The sequence below is a fragment of the Pelodiscus sinensis genome, chromosome 3 (assembly GCF_049634645.1).
Source record: "Pelodiscus sinensis isolate JC-2024 chromosome 3, ASM4963464v1, whole genome shotgun sequence".
Lineage (NCBI taxonomy): Eukaryota > Metazoa > Chordata > Testudines > Trionychidae > Pelodiscus > Pelodiscus sinensis.
Window position 1 is genome coordinate 52,300,632 of NC_134713.1, and position 13,175 is coordinate 52,313,806.

Sequence of the window (13,175 nt, forward strand, 5' to 3'; positions counted from 1 at the left end):
GTGACTTGTTGTGAACTGATTTAGTTTTTGCCAGACTTCTTGGAATGCTGAGTTTTTAGAGTTTGGAAGTCATTTTTCCTGTCACATACAATGAGGCTAATGCCAGGTGGTTTTTGCCACATATTCAGTAATCAAGTGACTGGTCAGATGTAGTTTTACACTGAATGTTTGTTGCAACACTTTCTGGAAGCCAATATGGATATTGGCAATTGTCAGTCCCAGCTAGCAGGTTGACAGCCCTATTTTTGGCAGCCTGGGAGGTTAGTATATTTAGCACAGGGAGGGTGCTATTATCTTAAGTGTAGGATTTACACACCCTACACATCCTTTCATCTGTTCCTCTAATTTTAACATGGTTAAAATTAAAGGGAAATTGTATCTGCAGGTCCATATCCCATATTCTTGCCAGGAGTTTAACTCCTTATTTTGTTTTTGATGGTTTATAGGATTTACAAGTGGCGAATGCTCCAATATTGGGAAATTTGGTTTGGCCCAGGTATAAAGTGGGTAGTTGAGGTGGGGGTTAACCGTTACAAATTCTGCTTAGCCCTATTTTAATCATGTATTTCAATTCTAATTAGCCATAGTTGAATAATATATATTATTGTCCAGTGTATCTTTCTATGCATGGAAAGTCCAACTCAGTCGTGAGTTCCCACTGGTAAAATGAACAGTCCATTCCTGGTAGAGGGTTATATTGTGTAAAGACACTGCTATCTCTTCAGATATCCTGGCAAGGAACCATACTGTTTGTGCATCAATAACAAAATAATAGAACCTGAAAGCCATCTTCCTGTAACTTGTTTATAAAGCATTGATTAAAAGAATTAATAAGGCTGAAAAAGATTGAACATAAGCTTAGAGGCTTTTAAAACTCAAGATAGTGCTGATTTGCACTGTGATGGCAAATTAAGTGTCCAAAAGACAGTATTCCACATGTGAAAATACCAAGAAACAATTCAAAGGCAAAATATTGCAGAAAGATAAGTTGCTTATAATTCCATGCACAAGTCTATTGAGCAATATTGTTAGGGTAAAAAAGCCAACTGTAAACAAGATAATGTCTTTCAACACTGTGAACAGCTTTTATTTCTTATTTAATTGTCTCTAAGAGAATCAATGAAAAATGTGAAATTGTAATGTTCTTCTTGGTTTCTTAATCAAAGAACATTCATCTGGAGCAGAGGGAAACCATCCCTTAGTTGGGACCCTTCTGCTGGATGATGTTGCAGTATCCTCTCGCACTGAGGATACCTCTTCAAGGAAGGGAACTCCAGTCATTAGGAAAAGGCAGGTGTTAGTAATGGAGGGATTTGATCATTAGAAATGTAGATAGCTGGATGAACCATAGGGTGACTTTCCTACCTGGTGCAAAAGTTGCAGATCTTTCTAGACATCTAGATAGACTTATGTGTAGTGCTGGGGAGGAGTTGCTGGATGTGGTATTTTTAGGTACCAGTGACATAAAGATAGGAGAGAGGTCCTGGAGGCTAAATTTAGGCTGCTAGGAAAGAGATTGAAATAGAGGACCTCTATGGTAGCATGCTCTGAAATGCTTCCAGTTCCACATGCAGGGCCAGGTGGCTTGGCAGAACTTCAGAGTCTCAATGTGCGCATGAAACAAGGCTGGGAGTGGGGGGAGGGTTAGATTTATTAGGAACTGGGAAAATTTGGGGGAAAGGGGGAGCCTATATAAGAAGAATGGTCTCCACCTAAACCAAAATGGAACCAGATTGCTGGCAGTTAACATTAAAAAGGTTATAGAGCAATTTTTAAACTAAGAGCTGGGGAAACCCGATGAGCACGTGGATCAGACAGACATATCCCTTAGGGGAGGGTTTATTAATAGAGATTCTCTAGGTTCCAGTAAAGAGGAGAGGATGGAAGATGATAAAGTATGGGTAAGATGAGATGAAAATCAACTGAAAAACAGTTTAACGCATCAGGAAGTAGCAGACAGATAACTAGTGACAAATTTTTAAAGTGCTTATACACAAACTCTAGAAATCTAAATAAATAAGATGGGTAAAATAGAGTGCTTCATATTAAAGGAGGGTATTGATATAATAGGTATCACAGAAAGTTGGTGGAATGAGAACAATCAATGGGACACAGTCATACCAGCGTACAAAATATATCAAAAAGACAGACCAGGTCATGCAGGTGGGGGAATGGCACTATCTGTGAAAGAAAATGTAGAATCAAATGAAGTAAAAATCTTAAATTAACCAAAACATTCTATAGAATCTCTATGGGTAGTAATTCCGTGCTATAATATAGCAGTAAGGATACATTACTGACCACCTGACTAGGATAGTGATATTGACTATGAAATGCTAAGGGAGAATACAGAGGCTATAAAATTAAACAATTCAATAATAGTGGGGGGGGGGGGGTTCAACTATTCCAATATTGACTGGGTACATGTCACCTCAAGATGGGAAGCAGAGAGACAATTTCTTGATACTTTAAATGGCTGCTTCTTGGAGCAGCTGGTTCTGGAACCCACAGGGGAGAGGCTATTCTTAATTTAGTCCTAAGTGGAACACAGGAACTGGTCTAAAGGGTAAATATAACTGGACCTCTTGGAAACAGTGACTGTAGTGTAATAGAATTTACCATCCCTGGGGTGGGGAAAACACCTGAGTTGGCCAACCACTGTGGCATTTAATTTCAGAAAGGGAAACTACACAAAAATAAGTAGGTTAGTTAAACAAAAGGTACACTGCCAAAAGTAAAATCCCTGCAAGCTGCATGGAAACTTAAAAAGACACCATAATAGAAGCCCAACTTAAATGTATTCCCCAAATTAAAAAACACAGTAAGAGAACCAAAAAAGTGCTGCTGTGGCTTAACACCCAAGTAAAAGAAGCAGTGAGAGATAAAAAGGCATTGTTTAAAAAGTGGAAGTTAAATCCTAGTGAGTAGAATAGAAAGGAACATAAACTCTGTCAAATTAAGTGTAAAAATATAATGCAAAAAGGAACTGGAAGAACAGCAAGCCAAAACCTCAAAAAGTAATAGTAAAATATTTAAGTACTTCAGAAGCAGGAAGCCTGCTAAACAACCAGTGGGGCTCATGGAGGATCGAGGTGCTAAAGGAGCACTCAAAGACGATAAAGTCATTGCAGAGACACTAAATGAATTCTTTGCTTCGGTCTTCACAGCTGAGGATGTTAGGAAGATTCCTAAACCTGAACCATTATTTTTAGGTGACAAATCTGAGAAATTGTCCCAGATTGAGGTATCATTAGAGGAGATTTTGGAACAAACTCATAAACTGAACAGTAATTGCAGAACAATTAACTGGGGTTTTATAATCTATTCTTTAAATCAGCTTCTGTACCTAATACCTGGAGGATAGCAAATGTGATGCCAATATTTAAAAAGGGTTCTAGAGGTGATCCTGGCAATTACAGACTGATACATCTGCCATCAGTACCTATAGTAAAGAATAAAATAATCAGACACATAGATTAATATAATTTGTTGGGGGAAAGTCAACATGTTTTCTATAAAGGGAAATTTTGCCTCACTAATCTAACTAGAGTTCTTTGAGAGGGTCAACAAGCATGTGGACAAGGGGAATCCAGTGAATATAGTGTACTTTGATTTCCAGAAAGCCTTTGACAAGGTTCCTCACCAAAGGCTCTTAAGTAAAGTAAGCTGTCATGGGCAGGGCCGACTTTAGGAAGTGCGGGGCCCAATTCAAACCGTTTTGGTGCCCCCGCCCCCCCCGGATTTTTTGTTGAGCAAAAAAAAAACCACACACACACACCAAACCACAACCACACACAAATATCACATCAGAAGTAGATCTGATCAAAATGTGTATAGTTGAACATTTAAAAAAAATGCAATCCTTTATTATGCAAAATTTTACATAAAATTAAATCAGTTGCCTTAAGTGTAGGTCAAATATTTTCAATTGCAAACTATCCAGTTTTTTCAATAAAGTTTAAAGTTTGATTTTTAAAAAGTTACCAGAGAGCGTTGCAGTTTTCTGTTACATTGATTTACTTTTTAAATAGCAAAAATGGAGTCTGTTAAGAAAGTGTCAGTTCTGTGTCCTTAGTTCCAGTCCTTAGTGATTTCAACACCAATGATTTCACTAGGTAATATGGTACCTCATCACCATTGCCTCCTTTGCACTGCCCTTCAACACACTGCCTGCATGTTGAGTCCAAGGTCAGTCTACACAAGATTTTATCAATGATTTTTGCTCAAGCGATCACTGAGACAAGACAAGGACTCTCAATTGATTCTAGTCAGCTCTGTCTTTAAACACTAGATGTAAAGTCAGTTATAATTGAGGACTCCCAAATAGACTCTACACCACCAAAAATAAAACCTGTTTCCATCTTCTGTGACTTTCACTTAGATGTGACTCACTATCCTCTGCTTAGTGTTCAAGTTATGGTAGACCCTAAGGTAGGTCATATTAAGTTCAGGTCTTTAACCTTTTAATCATACAATATGGATAACATTTCATTCTCCCAGCTCCAAGTCTTAAATGAATTTCAACCCAAAAGAGCCAAAATTAATCACCTTGACACAGCAAGTGTGTCTACTGATCTCTGTGGCAAAGTAGGTTGTCTATATAAATAAGGTCTGCTCGTGAAGCCTTTTCCTAGAGTTGATTAACAGATGGCAGTAGATAGCTCATTCAGACCACTGGCTGATAAAAGTTAGTCACCCTGACCAGTCATTAACCATAGTCATGGACTCACCCTACTCTCCATTGTCTCTATGATTCTTTGACGACCTGTGACAAAAAAGGAGGGTGGAAAGGGAAAGTGAAGGGAGAGAGCTCTCTAAATTCACCAATCAAAGAGCAGTATTGCCAACCCAAAAATCACAAGGAACACCTACACAAAGTTATGAGACTGGTCTACAAATCATAAGATTTTTTTAAAAATAAAATGTTGGATTTTTATTGGCCTTTTGTTTCTTGAGTATTTAGGGTTCATGTTTTAAAGCTTTCCTCCTTAGCTGTAAGGCCCAGAAGTAGGGAACTTTTTTAAATGAAAGCTAAGATTCCTACATAATCAATTGACTCCAGGCCTTTAGAAAAACACCAAATTTTTTGAGACTCAGGGTAAAACAATGGAGGAATTCTTGTGAGCCCATGCTTTGCCCACAGTATAAATAAAAAAACAAACAAACAATATCTTCTCCACTAAACATCCTAATGAGATACTGCAAATGGTGAACTGAATTCAACAACTCCTAATATGAACAGGTATCAACCTAGTTTTTCATACTTGAGATGGGTTACCAGGAATCATACATGACAATATGAAATCTTTCCACTCTCATGTCAGCATATTCACAAAGCACCTATAATTTTGATCCATGCATTTATTGGATAGTGAAAGAGAAAGGATGGGAATTAGTATAGATAAATGTTCACATTTAAAAAAAAAAAAAAAAAAAAAGCTTGAAGGAATTAGGACTGGGCTCCTACATCTCACGTTCAGAACTGACTAGGACACTTATGACCAGATTTTCAAAGGTGTGTAACGATCAGATAGATATCTTTGAAGATCTGAGTTGGCAACTGTCTCTTTAGGAGCTTAATTACCTTTAAAAATCTGAGCTTAGATTTCCAAGTCCAATTTTCAAAAATGACTTTAGTCACAAGTACTTTTGAAAATTTTAACTGGGGACCTAAAGAGACAAAAATAGACACAAGGCAGGAGATATGGTATTCCTTTTAAAAACGTGTGACATCTATTTTTAACTAAATTTTATATTATTTTTCTCATGGGCAACTGACCCCTCCAGCCCCCTCACTATGCCACCGCCCCCCCTCCTGCAGATCTATCCTCTTATGCATGTGCAAGATCTGTGAGAGCCATCCCATGAATCTGCAGTTAGTATCTGTGGTGCCTGCTTCTGGGTGGTGTCTCAATGCTGCCACATTCACCTCCAAAGAGGGGGCTTCCCAAAGCAGGTCCTTGCTGCTGACCCCCCAAGGCATCCACAGGTCCAGTCTCCTTTCAATGGGCCCACTTTCCAGGGCTCATTGATCTTGGATCTGGCTTCCATCCCCTCTCCAACCCCCATCAGAACTACTGTGCCCTCCTGGCTTAGGAAAAGAATAAAAAGGAGGATTGGAAATTAACCTGCCCAGTCTCACATCCCCTGGGCAGGGAATGAGCCATCTACATTAGGCCCCAGCTGGAGTATCATGTCCAGTTCTGGGCGCCACAATTCAGGAAACGTGGAGAAATTGGAGAAAGTCCAGAGAATATCGACACAAATGATGAAAGGTCTAGAGAACATGAGAGATGAGGCAAGGCTGAAGAAATTCGCCTTGTTTACCTTGGAAAAGAGAAGACCGAAAAGGGACATGAGAGCAGCTTTCAAGTATCTAAAAGAGTATCATAAGGAGGAGGAAGAAAAATTGTTCTGCTTGGCCTTTGAGGTTAGGATGAGAAGCAATGGGCTTAAATTGCAGATATTTAAGACCAGGTTAGACAGACACCTGTCAGGGATGACCTAGGGCTACTCAACTTTGGAAGCCCCAGGGGCCGCACTGAAACTTACAGAACATGCTGAGGGCCTCAACTTAAGTGTGGCTGCATATGCAAGCAATATATACAAATAGCTTCTCTCACACTGACAGGCATGAATACAAAGATTAAGGCAAGACTACACAACACACAGACCCCATTTAAGTCAGTTCTGCTGATAATAATAAAATGCAATATTTACCCGATTTCTACCCATGTGACAGCATTTTTCATGAGCAATGACAGTCCAAGAATTTAACTACTAAAACATATCAACAAAAGATTATTAAACTGACTACTTTTGTTTTGGCTCCCACTCGCTGGTCATGTGTTGATCCCCACATAAACCCAAACTGCACCATGGGGCGCAAACAAACTGGCCAGAGGCAGCATACCAAGTTATCAATAAATATTTTATAAACCTTTCCCTTTTCTCTCTGCTGCCATGTCTCCACTCCTTCCTCCATCATCTCCCCTGCTGCCTGCTGCCCTCAAACTCCTCACCCTCCTCTGCTGTCCTGACTCCTGCCCTTCTCACTGCCCTCAGCCCTCCTGCGACCTGCCTCCCTCCACCAGCCCTATTCTCCCCCGTGCCCACTCCTCCAGTAGCCCCACTCTGATCATGTGAGCTACCCCTCTTCTAACACCTCCCTCTACACACCTGCCCTGCCTGCCTCTCTCTGGTACTGGTCCCTCCCCTGCAGGTATCTGCCCTTCTGCTTCATGCCCAGAATCCCCTGGCAACTGCACTTTCCCTTAGCCCTGCACCCTCCTTGTGCCTCCCCCCTTCCCTCACTGCCCCTGCCTCCTTTTTCCCTGATGCCCATCCCCTCACCACTTTCTGCCCTCATGCCCCCGTGCCCTTGCACGACTTGCTCCATTCCCACCTTTCGCATGCCCACCCCTCCTTTCAAGCCTTCTCCCAGCACCTTCCCCTCTCCTCCTCTCCCAGCATCACCCTGTACCCCCTCCCACTGACACCTCCCCTCCTGCCCTTTTCCTCATTGTCTGCACTTGGCCCCCTGGCATTTGCCTCTCCTGCATCCCTGTCTCTTGGTGCCTTCTCCTTTCTTCCCCCTCCACACAAGCCTCTGCCTCTCCCACACCTCTCCCTAGTTTTCCTCCTCCCCTACCTTCTGCCTTCTTTGGGGCCGGACTCCAAACCACGTGCGCCGCCAGTTTTTCAGTTTCAAAATCCCGGGCATGACGTCACGTCACGCCTGGGCATCTCCCTGCTCACCTGCATGGCGGCAGAAGCAGCCAGCAGCGTGTGCAGGTAAGGGTGGGGAGCCGAGCTGAGGGAGCCGACTTCTGGGTATAGGGCGTGGGGCCCCCTTAGGTGTGGGGCCTGATTCAGCTGAATCGGCTTAAGGCCGGCCCTGGTCATGGGGTAAGAGGGAAGGTCCTCTCATGGTTTGATAACTAGTTAAAAGACATGAAACAAACGGTAGGAATAAATGGTCAGTTTTCAGAATGGAGAGAGGTAACTAGTAGTGTCCCCCAAGAGGTCGTACTGGGACCAATCCTATTCAACCTATTTGGAAATGATCTGGAGAAAGGGGTAAACGGGGAGGTAGCAAAATTTGCAGATGATACTAAACGGCTCAAGATAGTTAAGACCAAAGCAGACTGTGAAGAGCATCAAAAATATCTCACCAAACTAAGTGATTGGGCAACAAAATGGCAAATGAAATTTAATGTTGGTAAATGTAATGTACATTGGAAAAAACAGTCCCAACTATATATACAATAAGAGGGGGACTGATTTAGCTATAACTACTCAAGAGAGAGATCTTGGAGTCGTGGATATTTCTCTGAAAACACCCACTCAATGTGCAGTGGCAGTCAAAAAAGCAAACAATGTAGGGAATCATTAAAAAAGGGATAGAGAATAAGACAGAATATCTTATTGCCTCTCTCTAAAACCATGGTATGCCAACATCTTGAATACTGCGTACAGGTGTGGCCACCTCATCTCAAAAAAGAGATATTGGCATTGAGAAAAGGGAAACACAAATGATTAGGGGTTTGAAACAGGTCCCATATGAAGAGAGATTAAAAAGACTTGGACTTTTCAGCTTAGAAAAGAGGAAACTAAAGTTGAGGGTATGATAAGAGTTTTATAAAATGAGTGGTGTGGAGAAAGTGTATAAGGAAAAGTAATTTACTTGTTCCCATAACATAAGAACTAGGGGTCACCAAATGAAATTAATAGGTGGCAGCTTTAAAACAAACAAAAGGAAGTTTTTCTTCACACAGCTCATGGCTGGCCTATGGAACTCCTTGTCAGAGGATGTTGTGAAGACAATGACTTTAAAAGGGTTCAAGAAAGAACTAGATACATTCATGGAAGTTAAGTCCATCAATGGCTTATTTGCCAGGCTGGGTAGAAATAGTGACCTTAGCCTCTTTCAGGGGCTGGGAATGGGTGACAGGAAAGGGAATACTTCAAGATTCCCTCTTCTAGTCACTCCCTCTGGGGTATCTGGCATTGGCCACTGTCAGCATACGGGATACTGGGTTTGATAGACCTTTGGTCTGACCCAGTATGGCCGTTCTTATGTTCTTATTTTCCATCATTTAACTTCATTTTATGACATATGCCATCCACACATGAAAATTTAGTGACAGCAAGAGTTGTGTAACCTATGTATTTAAGCACAATTCGCCCAAGGTAATTTTTGCTGTTTGTGTGTTAACCTGAATTGATCCTCCTTGCTTATGATACACATTGGCAAGTGTTGGGTTTCTTTGTAGTAATATTAAAAAATCTAAAATACTGATACATTTACAACTTAATAACTAAACTGCTTTACAATTAGTTTAAGCGAGAATGAACAGCTCTATATCAGACATAATTTCTATAGGTGGTTTCATTGAATAGTCTGTTTTGATCTTTATTTTCCAGAGCACTTCCACTAATCCAACAGCTGCTACCTTATCTGCTGCATCTGGGGATCTTGATCTGTTCACTGAACAAACCACAAAATCAGAAGAGTCAGCAAAGAAACAACTCTCCAAAGATTCCATCTTATCACTGTATGGCACAGGGACCATGCAGCAGCAAAGTGCTCCAGGTAATTAATTTTTAAAATCTGTTTCCAAAGTGATTGTTTTTAAACAGTATTTAGAATATAATGACTTTAATCCACTTGAATATAGGTAAGGAAAATGTGCTTTATTTTATGTTGGACAGGAGATTAGTTTGTTCTTATCATTTTCATGGGTAAAAACCTAAAATAAATGAGACAAGGAGTACTACAAGCATCTGATGAAGTGGGTCTTTGCCCACAAAAGCTTATGCTTCAATAAATCTGTTAGTCTATAAGGTGCTACAGGACTCCTCATCACTTTTGCAGATTCAGACTAACATGGCTACCCCTCTGTTACTTAAAATAAATGAAGCATTCAGACTGATTTTATTAGAGGTTATAGCTGTTGACATGTTTTAAACTCTCACCAAATATACTGATAAACCTGATTTTTTTATTTCTTGCTATAATTTATGTTGTTTGAACATTCATTATTTGATTATGAAATGAGATTCCTCAGTATCTGAACAGCAGACTGCCCAAATCATTACAAAGAGTCATATTTTGGTCTAATTAAACCAGTGAGAATCCAGTAATTTTCAGTAGTGTGACTGAGATAAAAATTTGGCTCTGCAGCTGCAGTGTTCAACTTTAGCAGTTAAACTGTTATTTTTGCTGTCCATTTCTTGTCATTACAACATTCTTTTTAATCACTTTCTCCATTTTCCCAGATACTGATTTTGTGCACAACAGTGTGGACAGAATCAGCTCTACAAATTATCTTAAAAAAATGACTTTTACTGGTCCAAACTTCAGGGGGGAAAACATCAGTACAAAATATTTTTCTTTCTTTCTATTCCTTCCCCCTTCCAAAATGCAGGTATGTTTATGGGATCTTCTTCCATGCCATTTACCACACAACCATCAACTCCTTTTCAAAGTTTTCCAGCCATGGGAGTACCTGTGCCTGCAGCTGCTGGAATGATGGGAAATATGATGGGACAATCAGTGCCTGTCATAGGACAGGCCACAGGAATGATGGTGGGCATGGGCATGCCCAACGGTTTCACTGGCACTACACAAAGTGGTGTGATGGGACTTCCTCAAAATGTTGTTGGAACCCAAGGAGGAATAGTAGGACAAATGGTTACTGTACAAAATAAATATGGCATGCAACAAAATCAACAAGCTCAATGGAACATCTCTCAGGTAAGGATTTATTGGATAAAAGCTACTGTTTTATGAATAAAGCCATTTGTTTTCCACATACTAGAAGTTGAGCTATACATACTAGAAAGCTGTAGCTACAAATGTTGTAGATACTGTGATTTGAAATTTTCTTCTGTGTCCAAGCAGTCTGCATAGTATTACAAATGTGACATGTAAACGGAAGCCTAAAGACTAGGTGTACATCAGACCTGGAAGGTCAGCTTTAAGGTATGCAACTCCAGTTACATAGAATACGTGACTGGAATCAGCTAACCATAAGCAGAGCTTGGCGCTGTCCTCACTGCGGGATGCTGATGGGAACAAATGCTCCCATTGGCGTCCCTCACTCCTCGTGGCTGCAAGGAGTACAGACTCTAGCCAGAGCTGACTTCAGCATTCATTTTATGAGTCTATACCACAGCTAAATATTCTGCAGCAGAGGGTATCAGCAAAACTGGGGTCACAACTGGGGATGTGGCTAGAGAAGGGATGAAGGCAGAGCTGGGTGACACTCCCTTCACAGCTCCGGTAGAGGTGAGCCCAGGCCCTGCCAGGTGCACACACTGCCTCTCCTCCCCCCACCTCCCCACCAGATATTCCTCCATGTCCCTTGAGGAGTGTGTACCCCTAAATAAAGTTTTTCATGCTGGATGACAGAATGACATCAGAATCATAGAACACTAGAACTGGAAGGAACCTCGAGAGGTCATTGAGTCCAGTCCCCTGCCCTCATGGCTATATACCCAGTACAGTCATCATGCTCTCACACCCTCTGGCTACAAAAGCTGCCAGAGAGGGGGGTTGGTGAGCATAGCGAGGGCAGGCACAACACCTCCCTTTCCCCTCTCCCCCCAGTATTATAAAAGCAAATATTTTAAGAGAAATGTTAATTTAATATTTACACACTATTTTTTCATTAGAACTTTAATGGGCTAAACATGGATAGTATAATCATTAATTTTAATTTAAATGATTTTAACCAATCATATTAAGTTTAAGCCTTGACATAAAATATTTAAAATTAAATTTGAAATTATGATCAGGTAATGCAAGGATTTTAATATTAAAAATTTTAATTCATATTTGTTAAAATTGATTTTATCCACTCTGTAAAATATTTTTGCTTGTAAGTCTAGTCTTAGAATTACATTATTTTCTTAAAAAAACAAGCTCAGAAGACTGTCCCACAAAAACTTGTAGATTTTGAGGCATACACCAATTCTGCACAAACATTCTGCTAATAAATTAACATAAAATATAATTGAAAAATCATAGGCCTTCTGTATGTAAATATAAGAGAGCCTTAATTTCAGGATTGCAAACAGCTTGTTGAACAAATTCATTTTGTAATAGTTAATGAAAGCGTGAAAGTCAGTGTTCTCTCTCTCTAAATCATAAAGCACATCCAAGAATGATACTGCACTTTGCTTGATCAGCAAATGAGAGGTAGACAGTTCATAAAAAGGTTGAAATACTCAATCTTCACTCTTTTTTGTGAATTAGTTTAGCAAATTAAAAAGGAACAGCCAGCTGTCTTTCATGTAACTTTTGTATTTTTTTTAAGTGTAATTTTAAGTGGTAAGAATACTGCTTACATTCTACCAAAGTAATTCACAAAAACTTTCAAGAATCAATTTAAAAATAGCTTTTTCCTACCAAAACATTCTAAAGAAAATTTAAAAAATATAATTTCAGAATAAATCTGCACAAATCATATGCACAAACCATATTTACCATATAAAACTATATTTATTTGCAGTGTTCGGAGAACAAAGCAGCTTTTGGAGAAAAGATTTTAAATTAACAAGTAGGAGTTGCTGGATAAGTGACTTGAACGGAACACAACAGTTTAGAGACTGTTTTGATATATGATGGTGAGATGCACAGGATTGTACGCTCTCACTTCTGTAATTTTAAAATCCTCCTGTGAAGGATTTTGCAGAAAGAAGTTTAACATTCATTTAATAAAACAAGGAGCCCTGTGGCACCTTTAACTAACAGATTTATTTGGGCATAAGCTTACATGGGTAAAAACCACTTTGTCAGAGTGGTTTACCCACAAAACTTATGCCCAAATGAATCTGTTTGTCTTTAAGGTGCCACAGGACTCCTTGCTGATTTTGCAGATAAAGACTAACATGCAGATACCCTCCTAAGATTCATTTAGCAGTTACTGTAAATATATCTCTTTAGCATTTATAATGATACAATATTACTCTATTAATGTCCTGACTCTTCTAATTCATATATGAAAATCAAACCAATAATAACTGAAATATGAAAATTACAAAATGCAGTACAGATTAACCTATAGACTAAAACGTTGACAAAATGCTCATCTATTTTTATTATGTAGAATAAGTTAACTTTGTTTTTTTTAACTGGAGAGTAAGACATACCACTACAGATATCCAAA

The 13,175-nt window shown here is 39.7% G+C and overlaps 1 protein-coding gene across 3 annotated transcripts in view; it reads left to right on the forward strand.

Annotated features, from left to right (window-relative positions):
- The window catches only part of SMAP1 (small ArfGAP 1), a 198,732-nt gene that overhangs the window by 183,226 nt on the left and 2,331 nt on the right, over positions 1-13,175 (forward strand). For all 3 annotated transcript variants that reach the window (XM_075923713.1, XM_075923715.1, XM_075923714.1), the window contains 2 exons: positions 9,427-9,595; positions 10,431-10,759. In XM_075923713.1, coding sequence (XP_075779828.1) covers positions 9,427-9,595; positions 10,431-10,759 — 498 coding nt within the window. The remainder of the gene's footprint in view (positions 1-9,426; positions 9,596-10,430; positions 10,760-13,175) is intronic.